Source organism: Photinus pyralis, unplaced genomic scaffold, assembly GCF_008802855.1.
Source record: "Photinus pyralis isolate 1611_PpyrPB1 unplaced genomic scaffold, Ppyr1.3 Ppyr1.4_LG1, whole genome shotgun sequence".
In the NCBI taxonomy this organism is placed as follows: domain Eukaryota; kingdom Metazoa; phylum Arthropoda; class Insecta; order Coleoptera; family Lampyridae; genus Photinus; species Photinus pyralis.
In genome coordinates this window covers 29912021-29928026 of record NW_022170249.1, presented here as the reverse complement: position 1 = coordinate 29928026, position 16006 = coordinate 29912021, and the positions used below count along the sequence as shown (strand labels likewise).

Below are 16006 nucleotides of genomic sequence, written 5' to 3'. Positions count from 1 at the left end.
GCCTTTTCGGTATCGACCACCGAGAGAACCTCATCAGTCGAAAGGGGAAGGGACATCTTCCATAGACCGCCTTTTTGTTAATGATCTTCGATTAACTGCGAACTCCATTTCTGTATCAGCCGGTGACTAGCATCGATCGCCTCGTCACTTGAAAAGGGGAGAGACATCTTTCGCATCTTCAATAGACCGCCTCTTTGTTAGCGATCGTCGATTAACTTCAAACGCCTTTTCTATATCAGCAAGTGACCGCCACATCACTCGAAAGAGGAAGAGATATCTTAATGTACACATGAATTATGTAAAACATGTAGAGCACTACTTACTGCTATTATGGTATAATTAGAATCACATGTATAGCTATACATCATTTAACAAAATAACATAACCTCTTAAGAAATTGAAGTTGGAATGTTGGTCACAATCTTACCATCATGAAATATAAGTAACATAATCTCACATTTCGACGAAATTATATGAACTTTGTATTATTATGGACAATTTATGGCTTCTCCGCAATTTTTTTTTGTTGAAAACGATTAATTAAAGTGGCCTCTAGGCGTTTTGATCAATTTCATAATCGTACCTGGGGGGCTTAAAATGTCACGTAACCCTAAAAACAATTAGTGTTTACAGAAACTTAAAGAAATCTGCCACCATCATAAGGGAACCCAGTAGTAATAATAATCTTTATTTACCAAGAAGATTAATGTAATAGGTTAAATTAATAATACTACCAACAATTAGGAATAAGCCAATAACAAAACAAGTTGGAAATAAGCGCGTTTTTGTGCGACGGATCGAGGTTTTATTCGCGTGGAATATTATTATTATGCAAAGAATTGTGACACAAAGCTAACGTTTCAAACCCGGGCATTCTACGCTGATTTCTTCGAGAGTTATACTTAAAAAGCCGACCGACCGACCGAATAGCAAAAGTGCATAATTATAAGCGCTGCTTTTTTTCAAAAACGCGCTAAAAATACTGCAATAAATACATACAGTTACTACATATTATAATAAGATATCATACTCGTAGTATGCAGGACTAGTAATTTATCATCGCCGGTGGCTAATTTTGCCGTAAATAATTTTGTAGTATCATATTGTTGCGTAAACAAAGTCATGTAGATTTTTATTTTGGCCCGAACATATGAAAATATTTCAATTTATTAAGTAAATCTGGGGCATTATTTACGAAATAAGCACACGGTTGGTTGGTTTTATTTGAATTTTTATTTTCCTTTGGTAGGTGCGTAATTTTTCGTTAATTTTAGCGCTTTGGTAATTTATTCAATTTAGAAGGTGATAAAAGTAAAACACAGCCGGTCGTTTATTTTTTATTTATTTATTATCCCTCTCTTGCTCTAGGCCCTCAACAGGCTTGCGCCCAATTACAGAGTGACCCGCATAATGCTTTTTAGAGGTGCCTCTGCAGAAGGTCTTAAGCTGTTCTATACTACTCCGGTATTTACCTTACGAATCAGGAAAACTGCAGGAAAACCTAATTCGGAGTAGCCGGCAGAATGCTTGAAACTGGTCTAAGGTAATTCCAATCTCTGCCACAGATGAAAAATTATCACCTCAACCCAGGTTCGAACACCCGACCTCCGGATTTATAGTCAAACGCTCTACCACTGAACCATAAAGCCGGTTCCGTTTGCAATAAGGAGTTTTATTATCAGGCAAAATTTAATTAACGCACATGTTTTAGCACTGGTAGATACTCAAGACGTCGTGAGCTTAACAACATCATTCTACGCACTCTAAACTCAGTTAATTTCCCTAGTCTCTAATTGTCTCTTATTAGATCCCATGTAGCTTCTATCTTTAAAGTTTATCAAACAATGTGAGAGGTTTAGTGCGTGTATGAGATTTCTTGTTTTATTTGTCGACCTCCTGCGTGCTGGGTAATATGTCCAAACAAGCTTTGTAAGCTTTTCTTTCATTCAGGGATTTTGTTTTAATTTTGTTTCATTATCAGAATCAATTTTTGTCATTATCAATAAATTAATTGTGGGTATATTCGAATCCATTATGCGACCCAGATAGAGTTTTGCATGTAAGGTTTTTCTTTTCGTGTCAGGTGTTGATGAAAATTTGTGTAGTTAATTCTTTGAAGTGTTCGGAAGTTGATCGTGGTTACTAAGTCTCCCATATTGTCTATTTGAAATCAACATTGAGATTTTTCATTGTGAGAGGCCCGGACGTCTACGAGAAAACTAACCAGGAAGGTACAACCAAATTAAAGTAATTTTATTTCATACTAGCCGGGATTTATCATTCTTTCATTAAAAAAATTAGGTATTGAATAAGAAGGAGAAATAAGTAAAGAACACGGAAAAAAGGGGTTTCGCCCCAGGAAATAGGAAACCCTATTTCAATATAGATTCATCAGAAATATTACAGGGATGGAAACGGAGATGTGTATCGAAGAATTCCGGGAGACTATCTTAATCATCTTGTTTTTTGTGTTCATATACATACTTTCATTTTTTGTAGAAGACCTGGGCCCGATGCTGTATATACGGGCGTCAGAGAACAGTTTTTTTTAACTTTACACAGTGGCTTAATATGTGTCATTAATGCCTTTATGATGATGTTTTAGAGATAGATACAGTGATACATGATATATTCATGAATGACAGAATTCACAGCTTAAAGTGTGTTTCGGCATTCGGCACTTCAAACAGAATATTTATCACAGTAGTCTCTGTTATGAGGTGGCTTATATTCGTCATGCACATACAGAAACTATATACCTATAAGGAAACATTAATGCCTAATTGCCTACTAACTATAGGTACAGTCGTGTAATTATGGAATTTGCATTTTTCAGTGCTCTGCAAGCCAGGCTACCGCCATCCAATTGACAAAGCTTTCCTATCATGTACTGAAAACTGATTGTACAAAGTAAAAAAGGTACCGAACAAATTGAATTCTAAATATAGTCTTGTCAGAAATTTACTACCCAGATAAGCAAAAATGGTCAGGTCTACCAAAGAAAGACGACGCAACGATTTTTTAAAAATACGACGTTGATAAATCTGTCCTAAAGGAAGACAACAACAATAAAATAGTTGCTGGCAAAACTATTTCTACGTCGCCTGTCAAGCTTTCTCCCAATTTGATGAGAAATATTAAACTTAGCATGTAGTGTAAATTTATATGGATGAAATTGTGTTTCCGTTTACATTGGTGTATTAAAATGGCCGTTACATTTTCTAACATTGATGGCACAATGAATTAGATCTCACGCTACTTGTTACTTGCAAATTCCTTCACGTTCTAAGAAAGACTAACGCGCGTTTCTGAAGCAAAGAATTTAATTTAAGGGTTGACAGGTGAACTTACTCGACTGTTACTAGGTGCTCATGAAACCAATCACCAGACAGCATATGCAATAGAAACCCCTGAAAATGTGGCAACACTTGAAATTACCACAATATATATTGAGGATTTGCTTCAATATAGAGTTTCTCTACACGAAAATTCATATTGTTTACACAGAAGGAACTTGTTTGTTATAATAGGAAACACGAACCCAATTTGTCTTGTGGAATAACATTATTTCCCATTTATGCCCCTCAATTGTGTGACCTAATTATTAATCTGTTCACTCGCAGATAACACTAATTCTCACTTACCGGAACGAATGTTTGCAAACTTCCCCCTGATTTAAGCTTGCGGCCATGTGAAACTACTCGTATCTTTTCCGCGCCCTACTAATTTTTGATACCAAATTGACGTACACGTAGAAACTTTTAAGCAGACTTTTCTACACTCCGCTTAACACGGAATTTTACACCTTCAGAACTTAGTTATAGTAGAATTAAAGTTGTTCAAGTTTCGTTTCCACTAACGAAGACTTTCAACCTAAATAAACCGTTACTATTACTACAATCCGTTACTAAATGGTAACGGTTATAATATCAATTTAATCTTAAAATTACGTAAAAAATAAACAATGTCACCATAATAACCTATTAATCAATATCTCTGCTAATTGATGTGACTTAGTGAACTCCGAGCGCCACTAAATCCATGAACTATAACCAAACCGAAATTTCGTTAAATGGTTAAGATATGGTCGTTTGTACCATTTGTGTTTTAAATGTAATGTTTTATGGTATTACTAAAGTTATGTGATTAAAAAGGGGGATCATAGTACAGCATATACACTATACAGAGTGGCTAATAAACATAGAACCAAAGCGCTGGTGTGAAAACGGTTGGAGATATCGGTTTGAAAGTTATAGGACTTAAATAAGATGTGTATGTTTTTTTTTAATGGCAACATATGTCTTGCAACACATCGTTGGAAACCTTATTTTACCTTCATTATTATATATGCAATAGGAAAAATACGGTTACGCAAAAATTATTACGAATAGTCAGCCTTGATAAATCGAATAGCGCAAAATTATAGGCAAAGAGACCGCTAGATCGCAGACTTAAAGGAGACTTTTTCTATAATTTTATAGATAAGAGAAATAAGGAGTTTATTACATTTTATATTGTTGTGAAACTACGTGATACGGACGTTTCGTTTGGTATCAACTCCTATAATAATAATGGGTCACCTTGTATGTGTCTAATTGCAATTATTTGTAACGTTAAATGCGGTTGCTAATTTGAGATTGAACACAATCTCGATCACATCAATTGAATTTAAAGTCATTGTTGATTTTATTTAGAAGTATGTATTTATTTAATTATGTTTGATTTTGTTTACATAATCTCGTTGTATTTTGATTTTATTTTATTGTTTATTTAAAAAGTGAGTGTGAGTGAAAGTCGAGTTTTTGCGAAGAAGTTAGTCGGAGTGGTGTGTTTATCCAGCAGTAATTGCTTATGTGAAACCTTTATTTCAGGTCTTCAAGTATCAGTTAAAGGGAGTTTTTTCACCATCAACGAGCCAATATTACACCTGTCCACCCAGTATTATCTAAATCGAAGTTTAAGAGCAATCAGCGAAGTGAAGTTCCCGATGTAACATCATTTTTTTTGTGTTTGTGCGTTATTAAATTAAATTGCGGTTAGGACCGCATATTTTGGATTATTGACACTTTCAGGTAATTAAGCTTTCTTTAATTAATTGTTTTAATCGATCGATTGTTGCGTGGTATTTGTACTTTCGCCTACTTTTCTTTCCGCTACATTGATTGATTTTGTCGAATTTTGTTTCGTCTGTAAATTGTTTAATCGAACTCAAATTACAACCTAAATAAGAGTTCTCATGATAAATTTTTCTTTTCGTATCCAGGGTTATGTCAGGTGCCAGGCGATCAACGTGTGTATGGGTAGCGAAGGGGGGGTCTGGTCTCGCTGTAGCTCATGTAAAACCCCGGGCTGTGCAGTATGTGTATCATAATCCGGCAGCTCTCTTTCTGATACAAACAGGCGCCTAAATGCACAAAATTGGTGCAATTAAGGACACGCTTGCATCATTGCCTGCTGAGCGATGCCCTCGCGAGTCCCCTTGCTCCGCCGGGAGTCACTGTCGGACTTGATAACGATACCCAGGAAATCATGCAATGTGTCTGGAACAAGGTGTCTGGGTGTCGAATGCGTGTGACCTCATGTCCTCTCCCTGCCTGATTATTTATTTTCGCTGTGGCCGCCACAATTCAGTTTCTGTCATCTTGTCCTGGCCTCCAAAATGCATGCCATGACTCAAAAACAAATTTTGTTGCTGTGCCACTTTAGCAAAAAACACTATTATTTCAGTCAGTGAAAATACCCTGGTCTCCATATCTCCTTTTCAATTTTTCTTTGAGATTAAGTGAACTGTCCGCATTACCTGCTAATTCATTTAACCGCTACGTTAATTCAGACACTGAAAACTGAGTCTGGATCTTCCTCAAGCTGTCTGCCCAGCCTCTCAAAGGCTCACTGCTTGTTTTTATGAACAGCCCGTCCAGGAGATAAAGAAACTTCCTAAAGCAGTCCAACTGACGTGACCGCGTGGGTCGATTTCTCTCGAAATTGTCACACTGACCGCATCACCGGAATCTGCCTTCGAAATTATGGTTTCGGCCATTGTTTTATTGATTGTGAACATAAATAAAAGTCACATACTTTTTATTTTTCTGAAATAAAACGGGACATTGATAATCGAAACGAAAACGATTGGGTCAATCATTTTGTTTTGTTACTTTATGATTCTGTTCACAGAATAAATTCATAATTCCGTCACACAATCGGAACAAAATAATTGTACCTATTGCTTTTGTTGTTTCTCACTTTAGCATACTCTCAAATCTGAAACTACAAAACTAAATCTGTACAAACTATTTTTTGATGTAACTTCTTGCGTAAAATCTTAGAAACAGTATTAGATTTATTATAAAGTCTGGTACGCATAGATAAATTAGTTCTACTGGTGCAGCGCAGTGTGGTAAGAATGCTAAAGGTGATAGGGCCAATAACATCAGCAATTGTATCTAAAAATGTACTGCAGTTTTGGAAATAGTAAGTGTATCTACTCACGATCTGAATCCGAGTTACAATCGGTTTAATCGGCTGCAACCACTTTCTTTGCACTTCTGGTCCTAGTGATGATAGAAAATAGTAGCTGTACATTACGATATGCACAGTTGAGTTTACAATAATGGGAACTGAAGACACTCCTCCCGGGTAAAACTTGACCCCCAACCAAGCGTAGAAAACGGTGGATGCGTGGTGAAAAACGTGCAGAGGCGAAACTTGCTTATACTTCTTCCTCAAAATAAATACGAACGTTTCCGTAAGTTCGACAACCTTGAGCACAAAGAAGAACCATATGCATTGGGCCGTGCGAATTGCCTTCGGATTATTGGAGAGATCTATCGTTTGGCAGTCCACGAGGTGGTGAATTCTCCATCCCGACGCGGTAAGCTACTTTAGTATTAATATTTCGAAATTCAGGCTTTGAACTTACTCCATAAATAATTACGAAACACGAAACTACTTGAGCCAAATTGTAAAACCAAAGGTAACCTTTGAGGCGGTAAGGTCTTCTCCCAGTCATATATTTTGGTAAGTAATGATACACAGCGAAAAGGTATCCACAAATAAGAGCGAGAGGTAGCAACGGTGTACTCATCAGGGGCCACGTAGTCGTCCTCTTATCTTAAAAAAACAAATTTATTCTGTATCTAAATTTTTTTCTAACCTGCTTGTGTAACAAATAAGAAGTTATAATATTCCACAGCAGTCTCCATTTTTCGAGCTCGGTTAGGTCGACGTGCGGTAGGAATGTGGTCTATGACGGTATTGTCAAGTGCGAAGGTCATGCACAAAGATTTTGGAATAGAGAAATGTCACATTATCATAAAAAATATGCTAATCTATGTAATAACACTAATGAAAAGTATAATGTAAGTAAACTTTTTGACCGTGGCTATTACATGTAAATGCCGACGATTACAAGAGGAATATCTTCGCATAATGAACGTCACATTTGATATTGGACAAAATTAAATGCAATAGAGTATAGGTATATAGACGATTCATATGTCTTCTAACCCGCCGAAGATCAAATTCGCCATTTTGATTCTGGCCGGGAAAATATTGCGAAAATTATTTTCGTAAAAGATCATGTAAAAAGGTAAATGCATCTGGAAACTCATTGAACATTTTTGATTGATTTCAATATATTTGTATGGCCAATTAGCGTGTTCGTCTGCTTGCAAGTGACAGAGAATTCAGCAATTTGGAGTAATTTTCAGGAACGAAAGGAGAGAAATCTACAATGAGCAAATTAGACAGAGGTAAAATTTTGGTAAATATTTTTCAGTTAGTCGAAGACAATTAATAATCAACTTTCGTTTGAGAAGTTAAATTCTGGTTTAGGATTGAAAGAGTAAACAAATTAAGCGTTTCAACTCCTTGAACTGAGAAAGCTTATTTCATGTGACACCGAGATCTTTAAATATGTCACACCTTTTTATCGGATTCCCCGACATATTGTAATATTGTATTCTGTTGGAGATTTACTGCACGTATAGGTCACATTATAGCATTTCCCAATATTCAATTCCAGGCCGTTTTGATAGCACCGCTCATGTACCTATGCGGTCCAGGTTAATTTGGAGTAGTCGGCAGTCCTGTTCCGATATATTTGGTGTCAATCCACGGTGTGATGAAACTCAAAATGGAGTTGTGCAGAATAAAATGAATTCGCAATACTTAGGAGTTAGGGTGTATTCCACTTAAATTTTAATTCTATTTGACGTATGATGGGTTGCATAATACTTACTTGTAATGAAATGGTAACGAATAAACAAAGATGGAAGAGTTTACCTGCCCAACCATTGTATAAAGTAAACAAGTAATTACGCTAATTTACCCCGGTCATTAGTCATTGTGACGAATATGCATATATAATTAAACATCGATTAGAAAACGCAAATCATTGTCACAACGGCTAATCCTCAATAATTTCACTTTTCCCAGTTTTTAATAAGACGTATATATTTTTTTAACCCAGTAATTACTCCATGAATTGTATTGACCCTATCTGGAAATGTAAGCGAATAAGTACCTATAAATTAGATAGAAAAAATGTACATTTTTTTACTAATATTCTAGATGTGTTTCAAAAAATCGTCTAATTCGGGAACAAAATAAATGAGAACTAACGCTTTTAACGCAAATTATATCTCTTTCTGAAGGATGCTACATGGGAATAATCTCAAAATTTTTTCACGCTAAAATTTTAGGGGTGTTACAAAAAACGTCAGAAAAGACGCAAACTTTTAATTCACCCAAAAATAAATTACATTTTCCGTGTGAATTCTATTACCCAGTATATTATGAAATTATAATACGTTCTAATGAATCCGGTTTCATTTTGTAAATTAGTCCCCATAAACGCAACAATGCCGCTAATGAAGTTAGGCCTGCCGTATGATGTGTTACCTACTGTACATTTATAAATGGTGAATGACTTCACTAAACGCTACAAGTTTTCGTAAAAAATTTCGAATGAATATTTCGTCTAAAATTTTTTGTAATTTATGTGAAAGGTTTGTCGATGACTCTATGGTCTGCTAATGTTTTTTCTGAGTATGCTACAGGGAGATGTTTAAAATAATTTGTGTTGACGCCATTTTACCTATAAAAGTTCACTTTTTATTGGTAGTGCTCTAAAAAATTGTTTTTTCTTAAATATTAAAATTTTGTTCTGTAGCATACTTTTTAAATGTATAATTTACACGAAAAAAATTAGCCCCGTCTTTCATCTCCTGATGTTTTACAGAATTGAGACGAAATATAAATCGCACTATTTTCGCATAAATATTGTTCTATTGGATTACACCCTTAAGAAGTTGTATTGTGTATAATTGTCAATTTTTCCTTTATTTTCACTTATGTCATGCTTAAAGTTTTTCTTTTTTTTTCGGTTATTATTCGCACTACATGCATATCTTACCTAATATTGTCCTAGTTTATGGAACTATTCTGTTTGGACAATAAACTATTATTATATTATTACTATGTGGTGAGGCATTCCATCGAAGTCTTTTGGTAGATCAGTGTATGTTATATCAGCCTGAACCCTTCGATCCATATTAGATGATATGGGCTAAGTCATGAGGTACATTTGTAAAAATTGAATGCTTTCGACAAACCCTTACAGTTGAGTGTCCGCTAGGATGGATTCAAACATCTTACTTTTCAAATTAGTTAGTAAGGACACCGGACAATAATTTTCAATACCGTGTTTGTCTCGGTTTTTGTCAAGTTTTTCAAAAATTAGAGTATTTTATTGCTGTTTTCTATGCTTTCGGATAATGGCCAATTCTTAATAGATACCATATAGTTATAATAAGCCATATAGGGAAAATCGTGATCAACCATGATAAATTGAATAGCGGAAAACTATAGGTAAACAGTGTTGCGTGGTAATGTATTTTGGCCCTGATTGCCCCTTTTTCTTTCAGCTTGATTGATTTTGTGGAATAAATTTTGTTTCATCTGTAATAACATATTGTGTGTTTAATCGAGCTCAAATTACGACCTAGATAAGAGTTTTCATGCTAAATTTTCCTTTTGGTACCCAGGGTTATGCCAGGCGTTTGTATATAATTCTTTGGAATTGTGGAGCTGATCCAGGCTGCTGAGTGTTCTCAAAATCTTATCGAGATCTGTAGTTCTGGCGGATGCTGGACGTGCTCTGAAAAAAATATAATTATTTGGTATAAAAGATTCTGCTAGTACCTGTTTTAATTGAGCTAGCTGGACAGGTGCTGGTGCGTGGCTTAGTGGCCGTTTAACATTGCACATAGCAATCTCGATAAAATCTGGGGTGGACAAATGTTTTTCTTGTTGAAAAAAAGGGCAAAAATCAGCAACACAGAACCTCGAATGTCAACAAACAGTTACGAAGTTCCTCCCCTATAAATTATAGATCGTCTAGAATAAAAACGGTCGCAGGTAGCAGCCCACTGCAAAACTTGTGTCTTTTTCTTCGCACGGGTTAGATAGAGATGAAAAAATAATAGCCATAATTTGTGTACACCTCACAGACGACCAGTTTTGCAGTGGGAGGTTACCTTGGACGATTGAAGTGACTGTTTTTGTACTAGAAGAGCAATAGTAGCTGTAATGATCGTCCGCTATGCTCGGTAGAATGGGAATCGAAGACTTTTTCTACGATTTCGCCCACTTCAACCTTTTTACAGTGACTTCTTGAATGAATGAAATAAAAATCACTTTTGTATTTTTCCGAAATAACACCGGACATTGATCATCGGAACAAAAACGATTGAACCACTCATTTTTTTTACTTTACGATTCTGTTCTGTGAATAATTCATAATTCGATTTCACAATCGGAAAAAAATAATCGCATTGCTCGCTTTAGCATACTCTCAAATCGAAAACTACAAAATTAAATCTGTACAAACTATTTTTTGTTGTAACTTCTTGCGTAAAATCTTAGAAACAGTATTAGATTTATTATAAAGTCTGGTACGCATAGATAAATTAGGACATCTGGTACAGCGCAGCGTGGTGAGAATGCCTGAGGCGCTAGCACCAATAATATCAGCAATTGTATCTAAAAATGAACTGCAGTTTTGGAAATAGTAAGTCTATCAACTCACGATCTGAATCCGAGTTACAATCGGTTTAATCGGCTGCAACCACTTTCTTTGCACTCCTGGTCCCAGTGATGATAGGAAATAATAGCTGTACATTACGATATGCACAATTGAGTTTAGAATAATGGGAATTGAAGACATTCCTCCCGGGTAAAACTTGACCCCGACCCAAGCGCAGAAAACGGTGGAAGCGTGGTGAAAAACGTGTAGAGGCGAAACTTGCTTATACTTCTTCCTCAAAATAAATACGAACGTTTCCGTAAGTTCGACAACCTTGAGCGCGAAGTAGAACCATACGCATTGAGCCGTGCGAATTGCGTTTGGATTATTGGAGAGATCTATCACTTGACAGTCCACGAGGTGGTGAATTCTCCATCCCGACGCAGTAAGCTAGTTCAGTATTAATATTTTGAAATCCAGTTTTTGAACTTACTCCATAAATAATTACGAAACACGAAACTACTTGAGCCAAATTGTAAACCCAAAGATAACCTTTGAGGCGGTAAGGCCTTCTTCCAGTCATATATTTTGGTAAGAAATGATACACAGCGAAAAGGTACCCGCAGATAAGAGTGAGAGGTAGCAGCGGTGAACTCATAAGTGGCCAAGTAGTTGTCCTCTTATCTTAAAAAATAAATTTATTCTGTATCTATGCTTTTTTTACTAACCTGCATGTGTAACAAATATGAAGTTATAATATTCAGTAGCAGTCTCCATTTTTCGAACTCGTTTCGATCTGCGTGCGATTGGAATGAGCTGTATGAGCGTATTGTCAAGTGCGAAGGTAATCCACAAAGGTTGTTTTGCATAGGTCATAGACTAGGGAAATGTCGCATTGTCATCAAGAATATGCTAATGTATGTAGTAACACTAAACAAAAGTATAATACAAGTAAACCTTTTGACCGTGACTATTGCCCCTGCGTTCTTTCGAAAAAAAATTTTAACATTTGATAGTATAACTAGGTGAACAACTGTTTTTACAGGTTATGTTCCTTGCCTGCAAAAGTTTCAAGAAACATCAAAACAGGACAATGAACGCCAATAGCGATTAGGTTGAACTTTGTAAAGAGATTCGATTCAGTGAGCATAAAATCACTAAACGATAATTAAACTATACCAATTATGGAAATATACGAACATTATAAATTTTTCGATTAAATTGGTGGCGCATTTACATACAAAGATGCGGAAAAGCCTGCTCGTTTTGTAAAAAAAATCAACTCATATTTCATATTTCAAAAGAAAACTTGAATATAATCGTATTTGCGGTCACCGCAAACAAAGCGCATAAAGGCGCGTATACATCTGAGCATTGGGTCGAATGAGCAAGGCGAGCGCGAATGAGCATTTGGAAAGGGGGCTGAGTACACATCTGAATGGGACACGCGATCGAGACACATGAGCTTCGCTCAATGAATGCTCGTAGTGCGCGTTTCAATATGGTATGTCCTTTCCGTTCCCTGTCGATGTCCACACTGAGCACGTATGAGCGTGTTCGCCGCAAGCGCTCGCTTTGATCTACCGACAAAATTTGGATCGGGTCGAGCGTGCTCGGCGCACGTTGCTCAGTCGTCCACATTTGAATGCTCATTCGCGCTCGCCTTGCTCATTCGGACCCAATGCTCAGATGTATACGCACCTTAAGGCGTAAATGGCTCAACTAAGCGAGATACAGAAAAATCTTGCAAACCTGTTCATGGCAGGACTTACATTGTCCCTGCTTTGGGAAGGTAAAGAATTAGCGTCCCCAGGTAGTAAACTGCCGGATGCAGCGTTGTGATCGAGAATTGAACGTATAAAACTGGCACGCTATTGCGATCGAAGTTAAGCTTGATCTCCCCCTAATCCGCGCTTGGACGATCGTAGAAATTGAACGGAGAATTCGCACGCTATTGTGATCAAAGTTAACGGGAACTCCCCTCTTTTTTGCTCGTCGCCAGTATACACGTAATCGTGGCTTACAGGGCTGGCGGAACCAATGAAATTGTCTCGTTCAGTGTTCCTTCTAAGCCAATAGAAATGCTGCATTTTCGTTATCTCGGCTGCTCTACACTCTTTGTTATGAAGATTTTCAAAACAATCTTTTGCTGCGAAGATCTATTGTTATACCTGTTTGGGATAAAGCGACATGTCATTAAATATTAAAGAAAGGTATAATACTAAAAATGGCTATGAATATCAATTGTATTAAGTCGGCATTTCGGCTTTTGATTAGCTTCATTAGAGCTTAATAAACAATATTCTGGCAATAACATTGCTACCATAACAATATTTACGTAGGTTGTGACACAAATATGTACAATTCGCATTCCTTTCGGGCACGAAAAACAAAATGAATATAAGAAAAATATTGTTTCCAGCTGAATGGGTATTTTCCTCCAACGAAGCAAAAGATTATTTCAGCAAATTAAGAACCCGCGAAGAGGGTAAATATGTGATTCAGTAATGCACGAGGTTGCCATACGATATGAATACATATTTCAATGGGAAAACAAAAGTAAAAAACAATTACTACTTTTGATGAAAAAGGAGATCAAATTTTTCTTTAATGTCAAGTTGATACGACGACTGACGACTTTTTACACGCACACATAGCGCCACTTTCTTCTTGTTATTGACATTGTGAATTTGTTTTATCCACGAGAGGACGTATGCCCTCTGGTTATTAAAATCAGTCGCCAACACGTTTCTCCTGTCAACCTTATTGGTATGAGTTTTAGACGATGTTATGGCCACACACAACGCCTGTATAAATTCGAACGATTTCAATGTGTCGGAGTATTTCTTACTCCAAAATGTTATACATAAACATTATTCCAAAGAATCCGGTACATTGTACGTACCAGCTAAGCAGGACAATGAAATTAAGCAGCTTCATTTTCGTACGTAATAATTACAGCTAAGCAAAATGCTGTTGCTCAAATTTTCACGCCCCAAATCCCTAAGGATGAAACAGTTATAATCTAAGCCACAACTTATACAAAAATGCTACATAAAGACATTCTCGTTGACATTACAGGAAAATGTTCGTCAAACGTAAAAATACAACGAATACTAAGTTACACTGATATATCATTTAGCACAAAATGTATCCTCAAAAGGGCTATGTCATACCATCAGCAACCGTTAAATTTCCTCACTTAGTTAAAACCTGACACGTGGCGGTAACATTATTAACGATTTTGTATTATATTATTGTCCGTCTGTCCGTGTGCATTTTGTGTAAAAACGTCCGATTGCTTTGAAAGTTGATACGCATGTTCTTTAGGATATAAGAAAGGTCGCTATTGTTTTTCGGCTACGTAGACCAACGGGCTAAAAACTTACAGCCCAAAAACTGCCCAAACCTCGAAAAAGGGGCTTCTTTTATAATTCTTGTCACAAAGAACATATGAATGTCCGGTTCTATGTGTTAGTAAATATTCTTAGGCAACTATGCAGATGAATAAAAAAAATTGCGCATGCGCAACGCAACGCAAAATATTTGCGCAATCCCAATTTTTTTATAATAAAAATTTTGTATGTAGGCACCTCGAATACAAGTAAAACTAATGCCAAATCAAACAATTTATTATGCGCATGCGCAAAATCAAATTTTTCATTTGTTAAGATATATCAATGAAATTTTGTATGTAGGCACCTTGAGTAAAAGTAAAACTAATGACGATTCAAAAAATGTTTTACAAGCTATGCTGATCTGGTGGGACAGAATCAACCCCTTAAGGCACGTTGTAAAAATGATGTATGTGTGAAGATCTCGAGGATCGTTCGGTATTATGTTGTATTGGATATTTATTTACGGTTTTCCTATATAGCTATTTTATCTAGACACGTTTTTAGAGGTATTCGCACGAGCAAAAATAAAGCGTCGCTTCGTTGATTACACGTGAAAATGGTTACAATTAACATCAAATTTTCTCTTTTCGTGACGTGATTTCATTTTTACGATCCGTTATCTTTTTTAGCGCATTTCCACAAAAATTTAAAACAAAATGCGCTATGGTGGCCACTTTGTCCGTCCGTCTGCCCGTCCGTCTCTTCGTGCGTCTGTCCGTCCGTCTGGACGCTACTAGTTCTTTATCTTAAGAGCTATTCTACTTTTTTCGCTTTTTGGTTCGTTATGGTGTCGAGGCTTACACCAAGGAGGGAATAAAGGAATTTTGTCTGCGTTTATTGCTAAAAAAGTTATTGTAAGAAAACCAAAATACCATTGTGCGAAGTAAATCGTGAGTTAATATACGTATTAGTGCGAGATAAGCGTGTTGTGAATTGCATCATCTTTGCATTCGATACAAGTATGAAACGTTCCGAAAGAAGCGAGATCGGAGTGACGCACACCATTTGAAATTTCACTTCGAAGATTTCGTTCGGTTCAGAAAATTAACACTTGACGATCTGTTTCTCAATCATCCGAAATATTGTTGAAGTAATAAACTTAACCTAGGAAAGGGGGAGGTGGGTACACAGATTATCTTTACGTCCCAATGTTTGGTTAATCCGGCTCTAATTCTACTATTTTTATGGTGGAAAGGATTATTGATGTGTTACGTTCCTTTTTCTCCTTCAGTTTTTATTTAGTTTTGTCGCCTTCGAAATCCCTTTAGAAGTTTTATTTTGGTTTTAATTTCGGTTAGGGTTCATATTTAATTTTAGAATTAGGGATTTTTTTTGGGTTTTGTTGGTGGTTGTATACCAGTGGAGTACCATTCTCTAGTATTCCTTTTATTTCTTTTGGGATTATAAATTACGTTTGAAATTCGCCGTATTTTTCCTTATATCTATGATGCCGTTTTTACACTCTTCCTATTTCTTTTGGTTCTTTAATCTTTTCCCTATGATTTTATGCTCATTTATCTTTCACCCTGCTTTCTACGTTCTGTGTCGCTTCTTTTGTTTTCTCTGTAGCGTCCTCTATCGT

At 36.3% G+C, this 16006-nt stretch overlaps 3 protein-coding genes across 5 annotated transcripts in view; all 3 read right to left on the bottom strand.

Annotated features, from left to right (window-relative positions):
* The window catches only part of LOC116169688 (adenosine receptor A2b-like), a 149766-nt gene that overhangs the window by 43614 nt on the left and 90146 nt on the right, over positions 1 to 16006 (bottom strand). The window lies entirely within an intron of this gene.
* On the bottom strand, positions 6130 to 7373 carry LOC116169709 (elongation of very long chain fatty acids protein 1-like). The gene is made up of 4 exons (XM_031485864.1): positions 7154 to 7373; positions 6920 to 7110; positions 6490 to 6876; positions 6130 to 6443 (listed from the first exon to the last, which is right to left on the bottom strand). Exons 1-4 carry the CDS (start codon positions 7272 to 7274, stop codon positions 6291 to 6293), a joined length of 852 nt encoding a protein of 283 aa, XP_031341724.1. The 5' UTR covers positions 7275 to 7373; the 3' UTR covers positions 6130 to 6290.
* Positions 9962 to 12888, bottom strand: LOC116169717 (elongation of very long chain fatty acids protein 1-like). Its single transcript, XM_031485877.1, has 6 exons — positions 12799 to 12888; positions 11755 to 11905; positions 11520 to 11710; positions 11090 to 11476; positions 10204 to 11043; positions 9962 to 10159 (listed from the first exon to the last, which is right to left on the bottom strand). Exons 2-5 carry the CDS (start codon positions 11900 to 11902, stop codon positions 10891 to 10893), a joined length of 879 nt encoding a protein of 292 aa, XP_031341737.1. The 5' UTR covers positions 11903 to 11905; positions 12799 to 12888; the 3' UTR covers positions 9962 to 10159; positions 10204 to 10890.